The sequence below is a fragment of the Cherax quadricarinatus genome, chromosome 7, assembly GCF_038502225.1.
Source record: "Cherax quadricarinatus isolate ZL_2023a chromosome 7, ASM3850222v1, whole genome shotgun sequence".
In the NCBI taxonomy this organism is placed as follows: Eukaryota; Metazoa; Arthropoda; class Malacostraca; order Decapoda; family Parastacidae; genus Cherax; species Cherax quadricarinatus.
Genome location: NC_091298.1, coordinates 66,089,873 through 66,114,354, shown reverse-complemented (window position 1 = coordinate 66,114,354; position 24,482 = coordinate 66,089,873). Strand labels below are relative to the sequence as shown.

General features: G+C 44.4%; 1 protein-coding gene across 2 annotated transcripts in view; it reads right to left on the bottom strand.

The window, feature by feature from the left end:
• nkd (naked cuticle) overlaps window positions 1–24,482 on the bottom strand; it is a 147,838-nt gene that overhangs the window by 7,030 nt on the left and 116,326 nt on the right. For both annotated transcript variants that reach the window (XM_070082648.1, XM_053774258.2), the window contains exon 2: window positions 7,986–8,146. In XM_070082648.1, the coding sequence (XP_069938749.1) occupies window positions 7,986–8,146 (161 nt within the window). The remainder of the gene's footprint in view (window positions 1–7,985; window positions 8,147–24,482) is intronic.

Genomic DNA, 24,482 nt, shown 5'->3' with positions numbered 1-24,482 from the left:
GGAGATATTCAGTTTTGATCCAAGGGGACGATCTCACCAGCAACAAGGCACTTCCCATGAGGGTACAAGATTTATTAAGAGGCTTTGCAGATTGGAAAATAACTCTAATAAGAAACAAGGGTAGAATGAACGCAATAAGAATTAAGTGTAGAGGGGCCAAGATTTTTCAACATCCTCCCTTCGTAAGAGTATTTACCAAATGGCAATGGCTCCTAGCTGACTTCAAAAGGGCTCTGGATACGTTAGTTCATGATCAGACGACTGTGGTATCTATGTTGGACGCTAGCACCAAGAGTCTGGTTGATCAGGACTGATCTATGACAGAGCCACGTGGACGGTGACCCCAGAAATCGTCTTCAGGTAACCCTCCCCTTACCCTTGACCCCTCCCCTCACCCCTTCCCCTTGCCTATCCCCCACCTGGTCGTCGGCGGTGGGACTTTACGACGCCAGGCTGATTACAGACAACTTGCTACAAGGAGAACACACGAGCACCTCCCCACGGGAAACTCTACCTTACGCCACCACGGAATGAAATCGATGTTGGCTCACCTCGCCGCTGACGACCCGCCGAAAACGGGAGGAGCAACGAATATGAGTCCTCAGACAGGAGTACATAAGGCAAGAGTTGGGTTATAAGTGAGTGTGGAGACGGTCCGGCCCGCAGACCTTACGCCAGACCGAGAGAGAGTCGGACCAGCACCCGTGCGTGAAGCCTCAACACGCACCGCCATATTACAAGCCTCGCCTCACTTCTTAATTCCGTATGCACAAAGCGGTGTATATTTAGTCCACATTTTAAACAGTCGGAATAATTACATTTCTAACAGTGGAATTAAAGCCCGCGGGAGATGATGTGTGGTCGTTTCAATGACACTATTCTCGACCCAAAAAAAATCAAAGGGAAGCCAGAGCTAGCGGGTTCACGGAAAGACATCGTCCCCAGGATTAACTTGCTTGTGTTGTTTTCCAGCTGCCTGCTTTATTTACCTTCTATGTATGATTCAGGTTTGTGTATCGTGTACTTGCTATTTGTCTAGTCTCCGGCATGAATCAGTGTTTTTGTGCGACTATAATGTCAGTATTTTTTTTTTAATGCGACTGTAGTACGTGTATGTTAGTGTGATTTCGTAGGCTGTCAGATAGGCTTTATTCAGATCTACTAATGCAATGATTTTGTGAGCAAGTGGATGTACGCACAAACTAATGGTACATTTTATAGACAACCTACGATAACCCAATAAAGCCAGTGTGACTCATGTCAATGAGTCGATCTGTTTAATGTATTTTATTTCTAAGCAAGACAATCATGTTACTGTATTTGTCAATGTTTTTCAAAGTAAAAAAATATATATATATTTAGGTTAACTACATACCTGATGCAATGTACTTGACTTTCATACAATGGCTGCAGCACATAACTGATGGTAAATCATTTGTAGATGGATGGTTCAGAGAACCGACATGTTGATAAATTAGACACATGTGCAACTCTTGGGTATCTTTATTGAGGAAACGTTTCGCCACACAGTGGCTTCATCAGTCCATACGTAGGAGAAACTTGAAGAACAGGAGGAGATTGAGGTAATCAGTCCCTCAACCTTGAGTCGATGTGTTCTACTCAAGATTGATGGACTGAACACATCGACTCAAGGTTGAGGGACTGATTACCTCATTCTCCTCCTGTTCTTCAAGTTTCTCCTACGTATGGACTGATGAAGCCACTGTGTGGCGAAACGTTTCCTCAATAAAGATACCCAAGAGTTGCACATGTGTCTAATTTATCAACATGGTAAATCATGAAGAAACAAGGTAGAATATAGAATAACCCGACACTACAATTTATTTCTACTGGGGTGTGTATCAGTGTGCTCCCTTCAAGCCCTTTATGATTTATACAGGGTTAGCGCTTCTGTTAATAATAATTATTATTGCAATCTGAAATGTATAACCTATATGCATGGTAGCATAAAGTGTTATGTACAGGAATGGTATACAATACCGACCGCTGACATGTGTGTCTGCTCACTTGTGGGAATGTGGATGTATTTGTATGGGGAGAACGTGTTTAAGTGTTCGTGCTTGTATTTGTGCGAGTGTGCATGTGTTGGCACGAATGACCTGTATGTCAGTCGGTCATTCAAGTGCCGCTCTAGGGATTGACAGGGTCGACAGCCATGCAAAACATGAGCAACCCTAGCATACTGCCCCGAAGTATGATTCCACAACTACGTTCCGTTCGCTGCTCTCTCCCAGTCTCCAAGGGGGTACCTGAAAGATGTTTTTCAGAAGTTAACTTTCCCAAGGCGGTGCACTGTTATCAAGGTTAATGGACTGAACACATCGACTCCAGACTGAGATACTGATTACCTCAAACTCCTCTCCTTCCACTGGCTGGCGAAACGTTTACAGAATCAAGATACCCAAGTGTTGCAAAAGTGTCTTATTTATCATCATGTCGGTTTTCTGAACCATTTATTCAAAATCACTCGTGATCTGTCAATCTCCTAAAGGAAATTTCCCTTTGTTTTAGGGTCTATTCACTCCTGTCTCAAAAGACTCCAAAACAGCTAGCAACAGCGTTTTACCTGCTCTCACTACCTATCCTTGGGCCAAACCTCCCTGTTGACTGTCTGGTTAGCCAGGCTGCTGTCGTTGGCAGAGCAGAGACCCATGTATCCATCACAGCCTAGTTGATCTGGCACAACACAGAAGTAGCGGTCAAGCTTCCCTTTAAAATTAGGGAACATTGTTTTCCATCAAACCGCAATTGGGCTCCTGACCATTTTCTTCCCAGTGCTGTCGGGTGTGGGAAACTGAGCTCTCACGCTGACGAATTTGCCACATACGACTGACAAAGGGGGTACATACTAAAAGACGCCCGGCACCTCTCTGAGGTCTTCTCAGATCTAACAATCACCTTATAATAAGACTGACCTATTTATCAGCACGCAGAATTCCCTTTCAACATCTTCAATGTCCTGGTACTTTAACTCTTCTTGTTCTAAGTCTCATATCTGGCAAGAATGTCCACAGTAACTACACCAACTATAATGTTAAGTTTACAATTTAACTAACCCTCAACGCCAGAAACTCTTTTGATATACTTTTAGCTTTACAACTTAAACTACCTCTGAACCATATGGGTTTGACGTTTCTTACTGTATATATTAATACAGAATCTAAATTGCTATGGAATGCAGCACTGCGTCATTGTCAACAAAACCCAGGATATTGTCGTGCACGGGTTTGACACTTTTTGTAAATAATAATATGTAGTAACAAATCACGGAACGGGTGGGGACCAGAACCTATTGTAGGTTCTACAACTCACAGGTCACAGTGAGTTCTAGAACTCGCCAGGGGTATAAACCCCACCCGTAGTGTGACTTGTTTCCAACCGTGTTATTACGATTTTGTGGGCCAATAATAATATGACAGCATAATCTTCACACTACAACCAGTAAATCCAGTTTTAGAACTGTGTCAACAATGATGCCCTACGCTGCCATTCTCCCCAAGAACTCCACATATGCACCACAACCGTATATTAATTCCCAAGTAAAAAGAAGAAACAATCAACTATTAGTGAATCTACTAGTAAATCCAGCAGCAGGCTGAGATGAGCTACCGTCTACCTGGTCTACCAACTCGACCCTGGCACACAGTTCTCTGTTAGATCCCTGTAATCGGCCACTCTGTCTTCATCAAAGGGACATAAATTTCACTCCACGGGTCTCAAAGGTGAATGACTGCAACACCCTCAAAATGACATCCCCGGCAGTGCCTTTGATGTCAATGTGATCCAGGCGGTTCTTAGGATGAGTGGAGCCTCGTATTGAGTCCCGCTGGGCAAGCTCAAACATGGAGCACATCACACACTTTGAATTTATACATTTCACAATACGACGCTGATTAAGTATCCTCCAAAGGGACACAAGTTCGTTTTTCCGCCATCCAATGTTTTAGTTTGTAACTCGAGAATATCTAATTCCACCGCCTTCAGATGCTGATGTGTTGTAACTAGGGAATGGTTCGTGCAACTATAGGTCAAATTTATATAGATCATTCCTGATATTCGAAAAATCCTCTTCTGGTCGGTTTCAAACTGTCAACACTGGCGTATCCTAATTAGGTTAAGTTATGGATGATCATGGTTAGCAAGTTAGCCTAGGATTAGGTTAGGTAAGATTTGTCATGAAAGAAGACAAGTGTTTCCTGATGCAGGGTCTTAGTCATATGATGATCCGCAGCTGGAGCTTTTGGTCAACTGACCGAGGCCTTCCACTGGCTTACGCCTTCACCCCCTTTAAAAATCATGTCCACGATTAAAAGCATTTTTCATGGTTGATGCATCATATGGACATGGTGGTACCCAACAAGGAAGTGTAGCTACAAATTTGCCGATTTACTAACACAGTCAATCTGGAATTGCTGGATTCTGTGCGGTAACTGAAGAATGCGTTTACTGGTCGGCTTCAAACTTTCGGTACTAGCGTGTTTTCCTCAAAGGAAGCTGTACACTGAGGTTGTGCTGTGTAAGTTTTAATTATTAATATTTATAATAAGAAGAAATAATAATAATTTTGTCTATCCTGTGCCACGAGAGACTACGCTAAGCAGCTGGGGGGGGGGTCGTAAGCGCCCTCAATGACCCTGCCTTGTTTACCGAAGATCTTTTAAGCAAACAAATCCAACGTATATTAATTCTGGCTCTAACTTCGCGAAAATAAGCTTCCACGAACATGAGTACAATTCACTGATGTTACCTATCTTGCTTGACCAGTTTTAATATCCAGCCCAAAGCCGATATCTTTCAAATATTTGAAATTATTATTATTAATATGTACACACTAACCCCGCATGGGTCATGCAAAGCTGCTAATTGTTAAACCATAAGGTAAATGCAAATTTCCAATTCTCCTGTACGCTAACATCAATAAGAATGAAGAATACGCCACAATACTGTCCGTGGAACAATACCATAGCCCGAGCAATATTATAGTTGGAACACCATAACCGACACAATACCATGGCTGACACAATAACCACAACTGGAACAATACCATAGCTCGAACAATGACTGCAACGAAACTATGGCTGAAGTAATACCATAGCTAGGACAATATTATGACTGCAACAACACCAAAGCTGGAACAACACAGAAATAAAAGCATTTTGTAGATGAAGCTACATACGACGTGTCTGTCTTGGACCATTATCGTGTTACAAATGAATGAGAAAAATGGAGAGAAGACTAGAAGACAGGTCAATTTTTAAACAAGTTAATCATTTTAAAAGTTTAAACAAACCTGTCTACCTCAGTAGCCCAAGAACCGTATTTTTTCCAGAGTTTCGATGGTGATGATGATAATTCCATGGGGAAGTGGAACAGAATTCTTCCTCCGTAAGCCATTCGTGTCCTAAGCGGCGACTAAAATGCCGGGAGCAAGGTGCTAGTAACCCCTTCTCCTGTATACATAATGTAGCTAAATTTAAAAAGAGAAACTTTCGTTTTTCTTTTAAGGTCACCCTGCCTCGGTGGGATACGGCCGATTCGTTGAAAAAAAATAATAACAGCTAATAATACTAATTTAAATATATACGTATTCTCTTTGACTGATTTTGAGAGTTCTAACCCCGTAGTCTAGCCTGAGGGCAGACTATTCTTGACTACCTGGTAAACCAGGCTGTTCTTGCTAGCGGCAGGCAGGCCTAAAAAGCCATCAGATTCTGGGGCTGGAGATAAACATGGAGTTTTTTTTTTTTAAGCTGAGTACTGGTGCTGTGACGGTGGTACTAGGATGGGGAGGAGGGGGAGTGATGGTCGGTGCTATCATCTGTTATCATCTCACTAATGACTTAATTATCACACCTGCGATATACCTGTATACCTGTTACCCATTTCGAGGGTTTTTCTACCTTACCAGTTCAGCTTTTGGTCAAGCTTCCTTGTTGGATTAGGCTGTTCCTATTAGCGGTCCACTGGCCCTCATAGCCTAGTTGATCTGGCGCTTGACAGAGGCAATAACTCAGACTGCATTTGTTCCAGCAATACTGTGATATCTACTGGTACCAGGTTACTTTTACGTTTGAGGAGTTTCGAGAGTCTTGAGCTAAGTATATTAGCACAGTGTTCCATTAATGTGTCCACGGCGCCCTTGCTTTGCAATGGATCTATTTTCCCTTTCTTCTATACCTCTCAATCCACTAAGTTGTAGTATCACCTGGTTTTCCAATATTTCCCAGGAGCATATTATCAGGTATTTCTCCGTGTTCTTTGCTGCAGAGAGCATTTTAAGTACTGTGAGGCGTTTCCAGTTATCTAAATGCTTTGACTATGTGGACAGTAAACAATCTCTACATTTTCCAGCTCTAGCTCCTGCCTTGAAGCATAGAACAACACTTGACGTTCTAGTACAAGTGATTTAAATACTGTAGTATCATGGACATTGTTATGGAAGTTCTCACTATCCATCACATCCTTTTTCTGGACTGTTCTTGCAGTATCTGACATTATTATTTCTAGGTCGTTTTTACTTGTTTCTTACACTGTAATAGATGGTGTGCCTGCGTTCTGTTATTCTTCAGCCATCCCACCCAGCTCACCTTTATCTCTCTCAATGAATGGCGACATCTCTTTAGCGATAACGTGTGCCGATGTTCCCAACTCCAGTTTACTACGTGATGCATCACCACGCACTCGCTCACGCACTCAGCCCAGGAACTCACTGTGGTGAATTCCTCTTTGTAAAATATATATATCCAATGTACAAACGTGAGGTATTCGCCACAACACATGAACTCTTAGTCGCACACACTCGGTCACCCATGCACTCACACTCACCCACACACACTTATCAATGAAGTCAGTCACGCACTCGTCCACACACGCTCTCATCCATACGTACTCATGGTTATGAAACTGCCTACATATGCACCACAGCCCGGCTGGTCAGGAACTGATCTGAACTCACCAACTTCTCTCTTGAAGACAGCTAGAGATTTGTTGGTAAACTTAACAAACTCTACACACAGCTTCAATAGTAGACAGAAATCACTGAAGCCGCTTGATAAGAGTTAAGAGGCGGGATCGGGAGCTACGAATTGCCTCCTACAAACAATAGGTGATTACCCACACAAAATACAAACACTGCCGCCACTCCCCTTCACCAAACATTAACACTACACACGCCACCACACCACCAACTACCACCACACTAACAACAACCTGCACACTAACACCGATCAAGCCACCACCACTCTACTCATCCACATCTAATAACTACATTAAGGTCATTAGTTAGCCAAACTTTTGCTCTAAAGTCGCTGCGCAACTCCAGGAATGTGGTTCTCTTTAACGATAAGAATATCTGTGTATATCTGCCTGTTTGTCTGTCCATGTATGTTTGTCAATGTCAATCTCTGACAAGCAGAATAGGCAGCACGGTGTCACCATCGTGACAAACACGGCGCCGTGGTTGTAGCATGCGAGACACATGTTTGTGGTGCTCCGCGCTTCTCTTTAATCTGCAACATTCCTCGGCACACCGGTATAAAGACCGCCCGCCCACAAAAACACAGAAGTGTAAATGTTTTAAGCAGGTCATTCATTCATGTGTGTGTTTGTGTGTTCAATCGATGAGCACCGCTAGTGTGTGTGTGTGTGTGTGTGTGTGTGTGTGTGTGTGTGTGTGTGTGTGTGTGTGTGTGTGTGTGTGTGTGTGTGTGTGTGCGCGCGCGCGCTGAATACTTGCTTGACTGTCAAATCTTACATATGCCCCCTGAGTTTGTTATTTACCTCTGGTGATATGTTTGGCGTGATGTTAACCCCCAGATCATTTTCTTCTATTTATATTTGTAGCTTCTCGCCTCCTAGGTTATGCTTCATTTCCAGTCTTCCCTCATAATCTCCAGATCACATGACATTCGCTAGTAAGTACGACATTCTTCAAGTGACCATGTAAGCCTAACCAGCATACATACCTCAACATAAGTGCCCGAAGCTATGTGACTGCGGGAGTTAGCGGCGTGTGTGTGGGCGTGTGGTGTGGGCGTGGGTGCAGGCGTGGGCAAAAGGTCGTCCTCGCAGGCTCGAACTAACGTTTCCGTATCTGACCGTCCACAACCCTCCTCTTGAGCCATCACTGTCACAGAGAAAAATGAAACAGCTGTTATTGTTTACTGCTGGCCAGTAACAAGAGACCTTATTACCATAAAGACAAGAACTCTTGCAAAACATCAGCTGTTTATTATTATTATTATTATTTAGTCCCTTCCAAATATATTCATAAAACAAATGGACTAAGATAACTGAAAGTTCTTACTCAATATCATATCTTTAACTCGTATACCCAGTCGTATCACAGCAATATATATATTATATTATGTAAATCAGGTTAGAAACAAAGAAATTTACAGGCTCAAATACATTATATATGAAACATACGCCTGGCAGGGAAGTAGAGCCCACGACAACATACGCCTGGCAGAGAAGAGCACAAACATCATACGAGAGGCAGCAAAGTAGAATAAAAATGCGTCATACGCCTTTCAGTGAAGTGGGCAATATATTATACACCAGGTAGCCACGACGTTGAACACAATTCATCGGGCATTAGGCAGCGAAGTGAAGCGCAACACATACGTCTGGCAAAGAAGCAAAACGGAATACATCACGACTGACAACGAAGCCTTATCATATGCCTTGTAGAAAAGTGGAATACATTATACGTCTGGCAACACAAGTGGAAAACAATGGATTACACGCCTAGCAACAAAGTGGAACACAATACATTATACGCTCGGCAGCAAAGTGGAAGCCCAATACATCATACGCCTGGCAGGGAAGTGGAAGCACAATACATCATACGCCTGACAGCGAAGCCGAAAACAATACATCATACACCCGGCAGAGAAGTGGAGTACAAGAGGCTGAAGATTTATCCAAGATTGTCTGGCGCACAACACGCTAAGGAACGATCACCGTACAATGTGCACCATTACTGCACACTTTCCTTAAACGCCGCCCCTGATTTTATTTGTGAACGCTTTCCTGAGTTTTTTTTTTTACTCTCCTGGTTTACCTGGAGACCGCCTGGTCAGTATGGCTGTTGGTATCTGCGGCCCGCACGTCAGGCGCTCCTACCGTGCGTCGGACGCCCCTGTAGCCTGTACCTCAGGCACTCCTGCGGTCCGCACGTCAGGTGCTCGTACCGTACGTCAGACGCCCCTGTAGCCTGTACCTCAGACACTCCTGCGGTCCGCACGTCAGGTGCTCGTACCGTACGTCAGACGCCCCTGTAGCCTGTACCTCAGGCACTCCTGCGGTCCGCACGTCAGGCGCTCCTACCGTACGTCGGACGCCCCTGTAGCCTGTACCTCAGGTACTCCTGCGGTCCGCACGTCAGGTGCTCGTACCGTACGTCAGACGCCCCTGTAGCCTGTACCTCAGGCACTCCTGCGGTCCGCACGTCGGTCGGCACGTACGCAAGACGTTCCTGTAGCCCTTATGTCAGACGTTCCTGCGGACAGTACGTCAGGCACTCCTACGGCCCGTACGTCAGGCGTTCCTACACGAATTTTAAGCTTCCTAGCGAAGAATTCCGCCTTTGCTCCCGCAACATTGCTTATATTCCCTCTTACAAGATTAATGTTGTGAAATTTAGATGTTGACAGTGTTCTCAATGTTATTATTCAACTCATAAACATGTTACACCGTTCGTTTACATACGCATTACCCAGCGTCAATATATAATTGCTGTGAACGTTCGGAAATTGACAGGGAAAGTCGCGTAAGAAAACAACGGACATATAATGAAGCAACATCTTACCACGTACGAAAAACGTGCAAATTTTAACGGTCCGTATATTCGTGGAAACTCATGGCGCCCTTTTTTTCGTAATTTGCTCATTAAAATGTAACTTTCTGTTCGCATAGAACGTTCAGAAATGAACTACCTATCAGTAGGTAACTTGGACCTGCCTAGCATGGGTCAGTATGTTCTTATGTGACTTGGATTTGCGTAGCATGGGCCTGTATGTGATTTTGACCTGCCTAGCATGGAACAGTATGTGACTTCGACCTGCCTAGCATGGGCCAGTAGGTGACTTTGACCTGCCCAGCATGGGCCAGTATGTGAATTGGACCTGCTTAGCATGGGCTAGTATGTGACTTCGACCTACCTAGTATGTGACCTGAACCTGCCTAGCATGGGCCAATAGGTGACTTCGACCTGTCTAGCATGAGCCAGTAGGCCTGCTGTAGTGCTCCTTATGTTATCATGGTTACAAGGGAATCATCGCCTCCGCAGCCCGACCCAGGTCTCCTAGTTGGCCCAATCACTCCGGCTGTTGGTGTCAGCAGCACGCAGCACAATGTCATTAAACACACGACTACCCGATACCATTACCCTTGCCGTGTCGTGACGGGGACACATTCAGCTGTGGTTTATGTGTATTTTGCAGTGACATGCGCATTCCACAGAGGACACTTTACACTTTAATTAAGAGTGATATTATGTACGTGTGTAATGGCTAACCCTTTTTTTAGTTTCTCTTTGTGTGTTCTTGGTGGCATAGTGGTGGAGAATGTGGGATGAATCAGCGGTGGAGGACGAGAAAGGAAGGTGGAGGAAAGACAGGGAGGAGGAGGAAAGGCATGGTGGGGGGAGGAGGATGAGGTGAGGGAGGGAGAAGTGGACGACACGAATTAAAAACGCACAAACCGCAGTAACAATTGTTTACAGAACATTAAAAGCTGAGAACCTTAAATTCTGAGGACGAAGCACAAAGTGCTACTCCACACACACGAGATAGATAGATAGATTGATAGATAGATAGATAGAGAGAGAGAGAGAGAGAGAAATTGCCTAATTTATAAAGTTTTCGGGTTAGGTAATTTGCTGAATACCCTCGTCCCGAATACAAGCGAATATTCGTCCAGAATATCGCCGTCGCAAATCCACCAGCCGAATATCTGTCCCGTATATCGCTACACTGAATACACCAAGAAAATATCGATCGGAAATACGCAAGATGGAACACTTGCCTTAAATACCGCGGCGTGAAATACCAAGAATATCGGTGGCGTATACTGCAGCCCTGGGAGGCGCGGCAACACCAGCCAGTTTTTACACAAGCGGCGCACCGCACCCAGCCTGCAATTATTACACCTCTGCCCAAGCATTTCCACACATTCTTCTCCATTGAGAGGCTACACTTATTAAAAAAAATTCGATGTACGTTGAATTTGCTAGCACCTGGAGTCTTACCTTCCACATGAAGATTGTTAGTAGAGAGAGAGAGAGAGAGAGAGAGAGAGAGAGAGAGAGAGAGAGAGAGAGAGAGAGAGAGAGAGAGAGAGAGAGAGAGAGAGAGAGAGAGAGAGAGAGAGAGAGACAGAGAGAGAGAGAGACAGAAACAGAGAGAATTATATTCATGTGTATGACTAAGCCTGTAGGAGGAGATAATCGGGTTTGGTCCACGCGTTTCCACGCCGGTAGGCTGATCCTGGGCTAGACGTTTTTTGGTGGTTGCTTGGTCAAGCATGCTGTTACTGCTTGCGACCCACTGGCCCATATATTCATCACAGCCAGCCTGGCTGATCCCCTCCCTCACTTATCCCTTAACACGTGCTTGTCCTCATCCCTGGTTACCTGTACCAGTGGTCCGTATTACGAAAAAATAATCCGCACAACTTGGCCCATTTAGTCACTCCTCTCGCCTATGTGCTAGTTATTTGTGTATTGTTCCAGTCACTGTACCAGTTTGTTATTTAACATGCAAATTGTACACACACAGACACAGCAACAAGGGGTCACAATTGGAAGTTGAAGACTCAGATGAATCATAGGGATGTTACGAAGTATTTCTTCAGTCACAGAGTTGTCAGGAAGTGGAACAGGTTGGGGACTGATGTAGTGGAGGCAGGATCCATAAATAGCTTTAAGAAGAGGTATGATAAAGTTCATGGAGCAGGAAGAGTGACCTAGTTGCGACCAACAAAGAGGTGGGGCCAGGAGCTGTGAATCGACCCTTGCAACCACAACTACGTGAGTACACACACACACGCTTGATTACTTATACCAGGTGCCAAATCAGCCAGGCTGTGATGGGCACGTGGGGCAGCGGGCCACCTGCGACAACCTAGTTGACCAGACTAGCACCAGACGAACCTGGCTCATGGCCGGACTCCGGGAGTAGAAAAAACTCTTGGAACTTATCAAAGGTAAAGGACATGAAGAAGCAGTGGAGTAACCCCGCAAGGCTCGCCCATGAAGATCTCTTGATCCTAGGAACTGGATCAATAGATCTATTCTGACTCACTCTACACTGCTGAGTGTCCTCACGTCACTCAGCGTTACCTGCTTCACCTCATTACTCATCGCAGTTGTCCAATTTCGGAATCTTGTGGGATTTTTGCTGACAACTCATTGTCTGACTAGCGAAAACTGCAGCCACAGCTTTTCTAAATTACTACAGTACACACGTGTGTGTGTGTGTACTCACCTAGTTGTGGTTGCAGGGGTCGAGTCACAGCTCCTGGCCCTGTGTGTGTGTGTGTACTCACCTACTCACCTATTTGTGTGTACGAATGGTATATAATACCGACAAGATGAGATTAAGACACATGTGCAACATCTGCAACAGATGTTGCACATGTGTCTTAATCTCATCTTGTCGGTATTATATACCATTCGTACACAACTTGTCAGACACTGCAACATCATGGAATCTTAATTCTGAGGACATGTACCAATAAAGATACCCAGATGTTGCACATGTGTCTTAATCTCACCTATTTGTGGTTGCAGGGGTCGAGTCATAGCTCCTGGCCCCGCCTTTTCGCTGATTGCTACTAGGTCCTCTCTCTCCCTGCCCCATGAGCTTTATCATACCTCGCCTTAAAACTATGTATGGTTCCCGCCTCCACTACGTCACTTTCTAGGCTATTCCACAGCCTGACTACTCTATGACTGAAGAAATACTTCCTAACATCCCTGTGATTCATCTGAGTCTTCAACTTCCAATTGTGACCTCTTGTGTCTGTGTCCCTTCTCTGGAACATCCCGTCTTTGTCCACCTTGTCTATTCCGCGCAGTATTTTATATGTCGTTATCATGTCTCCCCTGTGTGTGTGCATATATAATGCATGTCAACAATGCGTTACAGGGACCCGAGGCACGACCCCTGTAAGCACCACTGGGAGAGTACACACAGTTGACAATGACCACACAAAACACTGACGGGGAAAAAAAAGGGAACATTCCTCAAATAGTGGTGGGGAGAAAAATAGTTCATCAGACGCTTCATTCTTTCCCCGCCCGTCGCTCCTCCGGGGATAATCTCCCCTACAATTTCCATCCCCCGAGGCTGCCATCAATATTGCGACAGTTCCAATAATAACTGCACCCAGATCTCGGGGACTTTCTGAATGGCGGGGAAATTTCTCAACCTTTTTTTTCACTTCCTCCCTTAATGCCGCCTGGGATATTGGTCCAAGATTTCAAGATTTTTCCAGAATTTTACAGCAAGAGTACGTTTCTTTTTCCTGTATGTATATATATATATATATATATATATATATATATATATATATATATATATATATATATATATATATATATATATATATATATATATATATATGATTCTCATGCTCTTATATACTTAGTTGTATCTACAATAAACAACTAATATGCTGGTACCCTTCTATAACCAAATATGTTGTAGCTAACAATATGTTAGTACATATCTATAACATAGTAGCACACCTCTATAACAATATGCTGGTACACCTCTATAACAATATGCTGGTACACCTCTATAACAATATGCTGGTACACCTCTATAACAATATGCTGGTACACCTCTATAACAATATGCTGGTACACCTCTATAACAATATGCTGGTACACCTCTATAACAATATGCTGGTACACCTCTATAACAATATGCTGGTACACCTCTATAACAATATGCTGGTACACCTCTATAACAATATGCTGGTACACCTCTATAACAATATGCTGGTACACCTCTATAACAATATGCTGGTACACCTCTATAACAATATGCTGGTACACCTCTATAACAATATGCTGGTACACCTCTATAACAATATGCTGGTACACCTCTATAACAATATGCTGGTACACCTCTATAACAATATGTTAGTATGCCTCTATAAAAAAAACACGCTAGTACACCTCTATAACATGCTAGTACACTATAACAATATGCTAGTACACCTCTATAACAATGTGCTAGTACGCCTCTATAACAATGCTAGTACACCTCTATAACAATATGCTAGTACACCTCTATAACAATGTTCTAGTACACCTCTGTATAACATGCTAGTACACCTCTAACATGCTAGTATACCTCTATAACATGCTAGTACACCTCTATAACATGCTAGTATACCTCTATAACATGCTAGTATACCTCTATAACATGCTAGTATACCTCTATAATATGCTAGTATACCTCTAACATGCTAGTATACCTCTATAACATGCTAGTATACCTCTATAACATGCTAGTATACCTCTATAACATGCTAGTACACCTCTATAACATGCTAGTATACCTCTATCAACATGGTCTAGTATAATAACCTCTATAACATGCTAGTACACCTCTATAACATGCTAGTATACCTCTATAACATGCTAGTATACCTCTATAACATGCTAGTACACCTCTATAACATGCTAGTATACCTCTATAACATGCTAGTATACCTCTATAACATGCTAGTATACCTCTATAACATGCTAGTATACCTCTATAACATGCTAGTATACCTCTATAACATGCTAGTACACCTCTATAACATGCTAGTACACCTCTAACATGCTAGTATACCTCTATAACATGCTAGTATACCTCTATAACATGCTAGTACACCTCTATAACATGCTAGTACACCTCTATAACATGCTGTGGCCTGGTCATGGACCGGGCCGCGGGGGCGTTGATCCCCGGAATAACCTCCAGGTAACCTCTATAACATGTTAGTACACCTCTATAACATGCTAGTACACCTCTATAACATGCTAGTACACCTCTATAACATGCTAGTATAACAGCCTCCCATCTCATTAAATTTTGCCGTTATATTTATCATTTTAATGTTCACTTCCATTTTCCCGCCCAATACCCGTCAACGTCATCCGTTCAGGAGTCACTGACTCTGGCTTCGACTTGGTATAACCGTCACCCCCCCCCCCTCCCTCACATCTGTCCAACCAAAAAAATTTAGATATTTAAAAATGAATAAAATTCGCCACGGGGACTTTATAAAACACAGATATAATCTTTCTTTTTGCGTATACGGACGTGCTAGGAAGGCGAAGTAGCGCATTTGAACAACGTCACTAGCTGGCGGGCAGCTTCAGGGGAAAAAATACTCGAGTCATTTGTGTTGTGGGGATAAGAAAAACACGTAACTGTCTCCATCAGCTGCAGGATAAAACCACACACACGCTAGCCACACTATGGCACCCGCTAAACTCTAGCTTTACCCAGGAATTTGTAGTAAAACGAATAAAAACGCATAATAAAGTCCCTAGACTTCACGCCAAATTTTCCAGGTTATTTCCCCGCACTTCCTGGCGCGCGGCTGTCAATTTCCCCCACACCAGCGTCGCTCACCCGGCGTATTAGACTTTCCCTGGAGGCTCTCTATGGGGAAATTCTCGCACCTTTTCCCTTGCCTCACGTACATGAGGGGAAATTCATGTTTCTCTCTTTCCCCGTCGCATATGACCGCTGTTGATTTTCCCAATTTTTCCCCTACTGCATGAATGGAAGGGAAAATTGTTTATTTCCCTATCAACACAAAATCAGAGAAATCATTATAAAGCAAAGGTTAATTGTGGTGGTTTTTCACCCTGCTACATACATGGAGGGGAAATTTTTAAGTTTTTCTTCCCCCACACGAAATCGGTAATTCTCCTGATTATCCCTACAGCACGAACTACCAGGGAAAATTATCCTTTATTCCCTGTCAGAGACAATGCTAGGGATATCCTAGCGTTTCCCCCGTGCCATATAAACGACGGGATAATGTAATTATTACCTTTCGTTTACTATTACTGCATAAATGACCAAGGTCAGATGTCGTGCTCCTTCTTTAAGTGAATGTGACCTGACCTGAGTAGGTTAGGGCATTGGCTTAAGCAGGTAGGAGACCTGGACTTGCCTCGCATGGACCAGTAGGCCTGCTGCAGTGTTCCTTCTTTCTTATGTAGTTTACCTTCGCAGTTCCCCTGCCACACACCTTACCTCTGATGAGTTGCGAGTCTTAATACCCTCGCAGCCCGACCATGGGCCAGGATCGTAGGGAAAAATCATGACACTGTACTTCCTCCTACAACATACCAAGAATTTCTAACGGTTGTCAAGGATCAAAATAATTCTCCGATCCACGTTTTAATAATAATAATAATAATAATAATAATAATAATAATAATAATAATAATAATAATGCATTACTGGAAAAAAAATTTACTGGCAGTAAATAGTGTGAAATTCTCTGTAGAATATTACTTGATTATAAATCATTCCTTGTCAAAAATATTACTAAGCTACTACCCTCCCCCCCAATCCCCCCCGGCCCTCGTTTTAGCCTGTTTTCCCTCTCCTAGGGGAAATTATTCCACCATAGGGAATATTGCTAAGGGGAGAATTTCCTGGATAACTCAAGCGTTGTTTGTATCATTTACTTATTAGGTATGTCTGGCGATCTCTCGTAGCTGTAAATCAAGTTTAAGTCGTGTTTTACACAGGAGTGTGAAGCCACGAGGATCATCCCCGCGTCCCGTTCTCATACCAGCCCATGTAGTAATATATAATAATAATAATAATAATAATAATAATAATAATAATAATAATAATAATAATAATAATAATAATAACGTAATTTGTTATAAAAACCTACGTAAATGTAGTCTCCCTTCCTCTTCCTCCCCGTTCCTTGGCCTTTTTCCCTCCCTCCCTCTTCCTCTGGGATCACTCCTGTAATGCTCTAATTCTCTCTTTTTGTTAATGATGCCTTCTTTTTTTTTTCTCTCGTGTTCTCGCGCCTCCTTTCCTCATATTTTCCTGTTATTGCTCCCTCATATTCCCCCGTTATTGCTTTCAATCTCTCCCTGATATCTCTCTTTCGCATCGTCCTTTTCTCTACCTGCCTTTGCTTTCTCTTTCCCGCTCTGCCTCCCCCTCCTCTCTCTCCCTTTATCTGCCGTGCCTCTCTCCCTCTCCCCCTTCATCTGCTGGGCCCCCCCCTCTCCCTCTCTCCCTTCATCTACCGTACCTCTCTCTCTCTCGCCCTCCCTTCATCTGCCGTGCCCCCCTCCCTTCATCTGCCGTGCTTCTCTCTCTCCCCCCCTTCATCTCTCTCTCTCTCTCTCTCTCTCTCTCTCTCTCTGCCTCCACCACCCCACATCCGCCACACTCGGCTGGTCAGATTTATTCGCTTATTCACACCACTTCGCCAACCTCACAAATAAGTGAGAGGACAGGCAAGCGAGCCTCGCTGTTATTGCACAAATCGGTGGGGAGGTGCACTTTTCCAGCTATATATACACAAGTGTGTGTGTTAAAGTGTAAGATGAATGACGGATTAGCCGGAGCTTGTAAACACAGCTGTGCCACATGTCCATCATAATAAAGGCGGCGTTGCCACGTTTAATCGATCTCCGCGGCGACCGCGCCCTATTAACCCGTCAGTCATGTGCCATCCTTGCTCACTTGGGAGGGAATTAAGAGAATTATATTATCCTGGCCACCTCTTCCATTTTTGCATCGACTATGAACCATTCCAACCAATACCCAGCAGGAGTAACTTCATTGCGGAAAGGCACCAGAGGTGGAGTTGTGAATGAAATATGCGTTTGTTTACGTTTGGCACGTGACTGCTTCCCGCCAAAAGCATCAGCTGATACCGTGACTACTTCCCGCCAAAAGCATCAGCTGATACCATGTCTGCTTCCCGCCAAAAGCATCAGCTGATACCGTGACTACTTCCCGCCAAAAGCATCAGCTGATACCATGTCTGCTTCCCGCCAAAAGCATCAGCTGATACCGTGACTACTTCCCGCCAAAAGCATCAGCTGATACCGTGACTGCTTCCCGCCAAAAAACATCAGCTGATACCGTGACTGCTTCCCGCGAAAAGCATCAGCTGATTCCGTGACTACTTCCCGCCAAAAGCATCAGTTGATACCGTGCCTGCTTCCCGCCAAAAGCAAAGTATCAGCTGACGATATTCGTAAAGGATACATCAGTTCTGCGCTGATAAATACCATGGTCTGCACCAATAACATCCTTACAATACCCCAGACCAACAACCAAGCGCCATAATTCATTCGCGAGTCGTTGGGGGCATAAAAAATATTAACCAGTTTATTCTTGGTATCAAAAACACATGCTTGTTTCCTAAAATTATGAGGCGATTCTTTAAGCAGGAAAACAATGACAGGCGCCACTGGTTGTACCGACCTGTTGCTATTCTGAAACAGAAGGAACGCATCTTGTGAGATCCTGGCAAGGTCTTGAAAATCACTTGGTACCTGGTCTAGTGGTGGCCAGGTGCCAGCCCAGGATTCCTGGTTGATGTCTTGATTAACTAGGCTATTAGTGCTAGCCACACAATCCAGTGAATGCACCACAGCTCGACTGGTTAGGAACTTACCAAGTTCCCTCTGGAAGACAGCTAGGGATATTAATAACTCCTCCTTAAGGGTGCTGAAAAGTCTTGGCCTCTATACACTTACTGAATTACTTCTTGGTGCACTCATAACACCCCAGCTGTCTATTAGGGGTGTTTCGCAGTGCCTGGGGAAGCTTGTTGCTCTTATGGGGAGTGATTTCTATGTACAGATTTGGGACCAATCCCTCCATATTTTTCCAACTGTAAATTACGGTACATCTTTCCGCCTACGTTCCAAAAAATGAAGCCGGAGGGATAGACTAAGCAGCAGTAACAAGGAAGCTTTACACCATATAGTCAGATCAGAGCCGACGCAAAAGGAATTAAAACACTCAAACACACACACACACACACACACACACACCAGTGTGCGACCAGTGAAGAGGCGGGGCCAGGAGCTCGGACTCGACCCCTGCAACCTCAACTAGGTGAGGTGAGTACACACACACACATGTACACAGAACGTAAAGAGAACATACGAAGGATACATTATAAATAGCTGTGAAGGTGAGTGTAATGCACACCATAGGAGAGAGGGACAGGAGAATAGGAGGGGGAGGAGAGAAGGGGGAAGAGGGAGATAGATGGGGTGGGGAGGGGATGAAGGCATTAGGGTGATTGGTTGCCCGAGTACATTCCTAAGGGGGAAGGGGAGGGGTGAGGAGTGAGGGGTGTGTGGGGAGGTGAGGGGAAGGTGTCAATGTTATTAACGCCCACAGTAATAGTGGTGGTGTGAGGGTAGGGATGAGTGGAGGTGTGAGGGGTAGGGATGGACGGAGGTGTGAGGGTAGTGATGGACGGAGGTGTGAGGGTAGTGATGGACGGAGGTGTGAGGGTAGTGATGGACGGAGGTGTGAGGGTAGTGATGGACGGAGGTGTGAGGGTAGTGATGGACGGAGGTGTGAGGGTAGTGATGGACGGAGGTGTGAGGGTAGTGATGGACGGAGGTGTGAGGGTAGTGATGGACGGAGGTGTGAGGGTAGTGATGGACGGAGGTGTGAGGGTAGTGATGGACGGAGGTGTGAGGGTAGTGATGGACGGAGGTGTGAGGGTAGTGATGGACAGAGTTGTGGATAGAGAAGGTAAAGGAAGGTACATAAATGAAGGATGGGGATAGGGGAGGTACAGTACTAGACGTGCTTTACGTTTGGAAAGATTCTCCAAGTATCTTAACCTCTGCGACGGTAGACTTGAAACCAAGTGTCTCACCATGACAGCTAATACCAACACCACGTAACACGTGGTAAACATATGTAAACAACCCAACTTTAAAGCTTTTCTTTCCAAGAAAGTTTACGATACTGCCATGAGAATTTTTATTGTATTAGTATATTCTTTTACAGATACCTTAACACATACATATTCACATCTTGCTTATCTCTATGACCCTGGATAAGTGGGTGCTCGTGGCTGCGTTGGTAACATCCTCAGTTCACATACAGGGGGACCGGGGATCGCTCCCAGGCACGGATGAAATATTGGGCTTGTTTCCTTACACCTGTTGTCTCTGTTCACCTAGCAGTAGGTAGGTACCTGGGTATCAGTTACTATTACACCTGCTGTCCCTGTTCACCTAGCAGTAGGTAGGTACCTGGGTGTTAGTTGACTATTGTGTGTGACATCCTGGGCAAGAAAAGTAATGGACTATAATGGAAATACGACAACCAATACCTGATGACACATTGAATTTACCGAGTTATTTTGTCTGCCTCGTGAAGGATTGGGGAGCGGGGGCGCTGACCCCCGGAACACCCTCCAGGTAGACCTAGTTGGTGTTCCGTGAGTTAAATTCACCCCCCTCCGAGCCAAGTCAATAACCAGGCCTCCCGGTGCATCAGCGTTTGATCAACCAGGAGTCTGTTACTGCTGGCTGCACGCAGTCCAATGTATGAACCATAGCTCGGCTGGTCAGGAACTGATTTTAAGGACCTATCCAGCTTCGTCTTGATGATAGAAATCTGAGGATCATCATTGGCTTGGCATTCCTTGTGAAATTAACCACTATACATCCTATCATTTTCCTCGTGGCTGTCTTAATGACACTGCTGTGAGCCTTCAAGGTTATTTCTCTTCCATAAACACTATATTGTTTTCTGGGGCCCACTGGAAAGATTGGTTTATACCCACTTAAAGATATATAGTGTCCTCAATGGCTGACACTCACGCAGATTCTAGTATTGTCTGCAGAGGACGATACAGTGGGAAGATTTATGTCTGGCTATGTCCGATATGAAGATGAGGAAAAAGATGGGGTGGGAATACTGCTGTACATTAACATCTCCATACAAAGCAGGTGAAATCGCAGATCTAGAGAGTGTACAGAGATCCTTTACTGCACGTATAAGTTCTGTCAAGCACCTTAACTACTGGGAACGCTTGGAAGCACTTGACTTGTACTCGTTGGAACGCAGGAGGGAGAGATATATCATAATCTACACTTGGAAAATCTTGGAAGGAATGGTCCCAAATCTGCACACAGAAATCACTCCCTACGAAAGTAAAAGACTGGGCAGGCGATGCAAAATGCCGCCAATAAAAAGTAGGGGCGCCATTGGTACACTAAGAGGAAACACCATAAGTGTCCGGGGCCCAAAACTGTTCAACAGCCTCCCATCAAGCATTAGGGGAATTGCCAATAAACCCCTGGCTGCCTTCAAGAGAGAGCTGGACAGATACCTAAAGTCAGTGCCGGATCAGCCGGGCTGTGGCTTGTACGTCGGACTGCGTGCGGCCAGCAGTAACAGCCTAGTTGATCAGGCCCTGATCCATCGGGAGGCCTGGTCGTGGACCGGGCCGCGGGGGCGTTGATCCCCGGAATAACCTCCAGGTAACCTCCAGGGGGGAAGTACTGTGCCTTGGGGAACAGAGCTTTTCACTGTGGCAGCCTCTGACTTAACTCTGTTTACTATTAGTCTTTGTGTTCTATTGGTTAGAAAATTAAAAAAATCCATCTGCCTATTTTTCTATTTATTCCTTTTGCAGGCATTTTTGTGGGTTATTACACCATGATCGCACTAGTCGAAGGCTTTTACAAAGTCTGTGTACACTATATTTGCATTCAGTTTGTCCTCCAGTGCATCAATGACTATGTCAAAATGGTTCAGTAGTTACGCCCTACACTGACCTTTGCTGCCCTGGGCTGTACAACTGTTAGGAAGCCAAGTGGCTTGCGATCTTGCTTCTTGGAACCCTTTGAAAGGGTCATTGGCTCTATGCGGGTCGTAAACGATCTTTACATCAGTTCCAGCTCTAATAAGGTCAAGGTCAGGGGAGATATTAGAGCTGGAACAAATAGAGATATTACGGTCCTCATAGAGCCCGTACAACACTTAAAGTTTCTGATAACGCCTCAAAGTCCTAAATATGGCATACAACCATAACAATATAAGTATATAAACAATATAGGCATGTAACCATAAAAGTACATGACGAACGATCACACACTTAAACATTACAAGAGAAACGTTTACCGGCCGTAAACAAAGAGCCGGTGACAAATGTTCACCAACATTCAGCAACCCACAAAGAATCGGGTCAAAGAAGGAACCTTGACAACTTGAAGAAACTAATACTTGAGGACACACACACACACACACACACACACACACACACACACACACACACACACACACACACACACACACACTATTGCCTCTACACATCACGTACAGTCGAAAATCAATGGTGAGAGAATTCTGCTTAGAACCGCAAGGTCACAGTTTCGATTCCCAGACATAGGGAAGAGTATGGGAGAGTGTCCTTACACCCCTGCTCACCTAGCAGCAAAAATAGGTAATGTGCTAGCCGACTGCTGTGGGTTGCACCCAGGGGGATGTAAATGTTTAGAAATATCCAGTCGTACTGGAGGTTATATCCCATGTAAAGTAACTCCACTCCTGGAGGGTGTTCCAAGTAAACTCCAGGTAGGACTTCCATCAAGAGGGGAGTTATCTTCCTATGTAACAAACCCCCGTGCTGCCTGAAGTCATATCCTGGGAAAAATACCAGTGTTAGCAACCCCTGTCTTGTTGGAAGCACTCAAATGTTTGTTAAAAGATATCGACAACACTAGGATCTGGCTTCATCAGTCCAATACAAAGCAGAGAGTGTTAAGGAGAGGAGGAGTTTGAGGTAATCAGGCTGGGGGACTTACCCCTCTCTTCTCTGTATTGGACTGATGAAGCTACTGTGTGGTGAAACGTTCCCTTAATAAAGATCCCCATATGTTGCATAAATGTCTCAAGCTTCAACTAGGATGTGTATTTAATGTAACGGAAGATACAGTAGCACTAATATACATGTCGCAAAGTTCTACATGAAAACTGTACAGATTACCTTCATAGTGAAGTAACCATGAGAGGACAGGCCCTTGTACGTACCTGGAATTTACCTCAAAATGAATCAACGACATTTCATTGTTAGGTAAAAGGACACATGTGCAACTAATGTGACATTTTTACTGTGGCAACGTTTCGCTGTCCACGAGCTCTGTCAAGCTGTTACGGCTTGGTAAAACTCCTGGAGAGCACATCGTTGACAAAGCTCCTGGAAAGCGAAACGCTGCCACAATAAAAATGTCGCATTAATTGCACATTAGTCACCTAACATACTGTAAGTCTACCAACATTATTACGGTATTTTATTGTTCCCTTGTTTACCAGTCTCTGCTTACAATAACTCATCTCTCCACATCAACTAAAGATTTCCCTAAAAACCATTAGCGCGCCCACATACATTTTTGTCAACAAGCAATTCTGGCGGGGAAGTCCACAGCCGGGTGGTACTTAAAGAAACATTTGGCGGGAACAATGCGCGCCAGTCTGGGTCCAAAACACAATTTTGGCGGGAAGGATCCAGCCGAGTAGAGAATTAATGGACTCGTAAAGTTTGTTTACCTCCGGTTATTTTTCTTGCACTCGAAAGTATTTTTTTTTAAATGCTCTGGAAAGTCTGGACCTCCGGTAGCATATAAAAAAACTCCTCGCAGGACGTTTAAAAAGCCTAGAGTCTTGTTAAATAAAACAGTGTTTTTTCTCTAACGTTTTTGTTGTCTGCAGCTCGCTAAAACGTCCTCAACTTTCTTCTGACAAGAATGAAAAATATTTCAAATTAACACAATCATTGAGCAGTGTGTGTGTATGTGTGTGTGTGTGTGTGTGTGTACTCACTTATTTCTGGTTGCAGAGGGTCGAGTCTTAGCTCCTAGCCCCGCCTCTTCGCTGGTCGTTGCGAGGTACACTCCCTGCTCCAAGAGCTTTCATCATACCTCTTCTTAAAGATGTGTGTGTGTGTGTGTGTGTGTGTGTGTGTGTACTCACCTAGTTGTACTCACCTAGTTGAGGTTGCGGGGGTCGAGTCCGAGCTCCTGGCCCCGCCTCTTCACTGATCGCTACTAGGTCACTCCCTGAGCCGTGAGCTTTATCGTACCTCTGCTTAAAGCTATGTATGGATCCTGCCTCCACTACATCGCTTCCCAAACTATTCCACTTACTGACTACTCTGTGGCTGAAGAAATACTTCCTAACATCCCTGTGATTCATCTGTGTCTTTAGCTTCCAACTGTGTCCCCTTGTTACTGTGTCCAATCTCTGGAACATCCTGTTTTTGTCCACCTTGTCAATTCCTCTCAGTATTTTGTATGTCGTTATCATGTCCCCCCTCTCTCTCTCCTGTCCTCCAGTGTCGTCAGGTTGATTTCCCTTAACCTCTCCTCGTAGGACATACCTCTTAGCTCTGGGACTAGTCTTGTGCAAACCTTT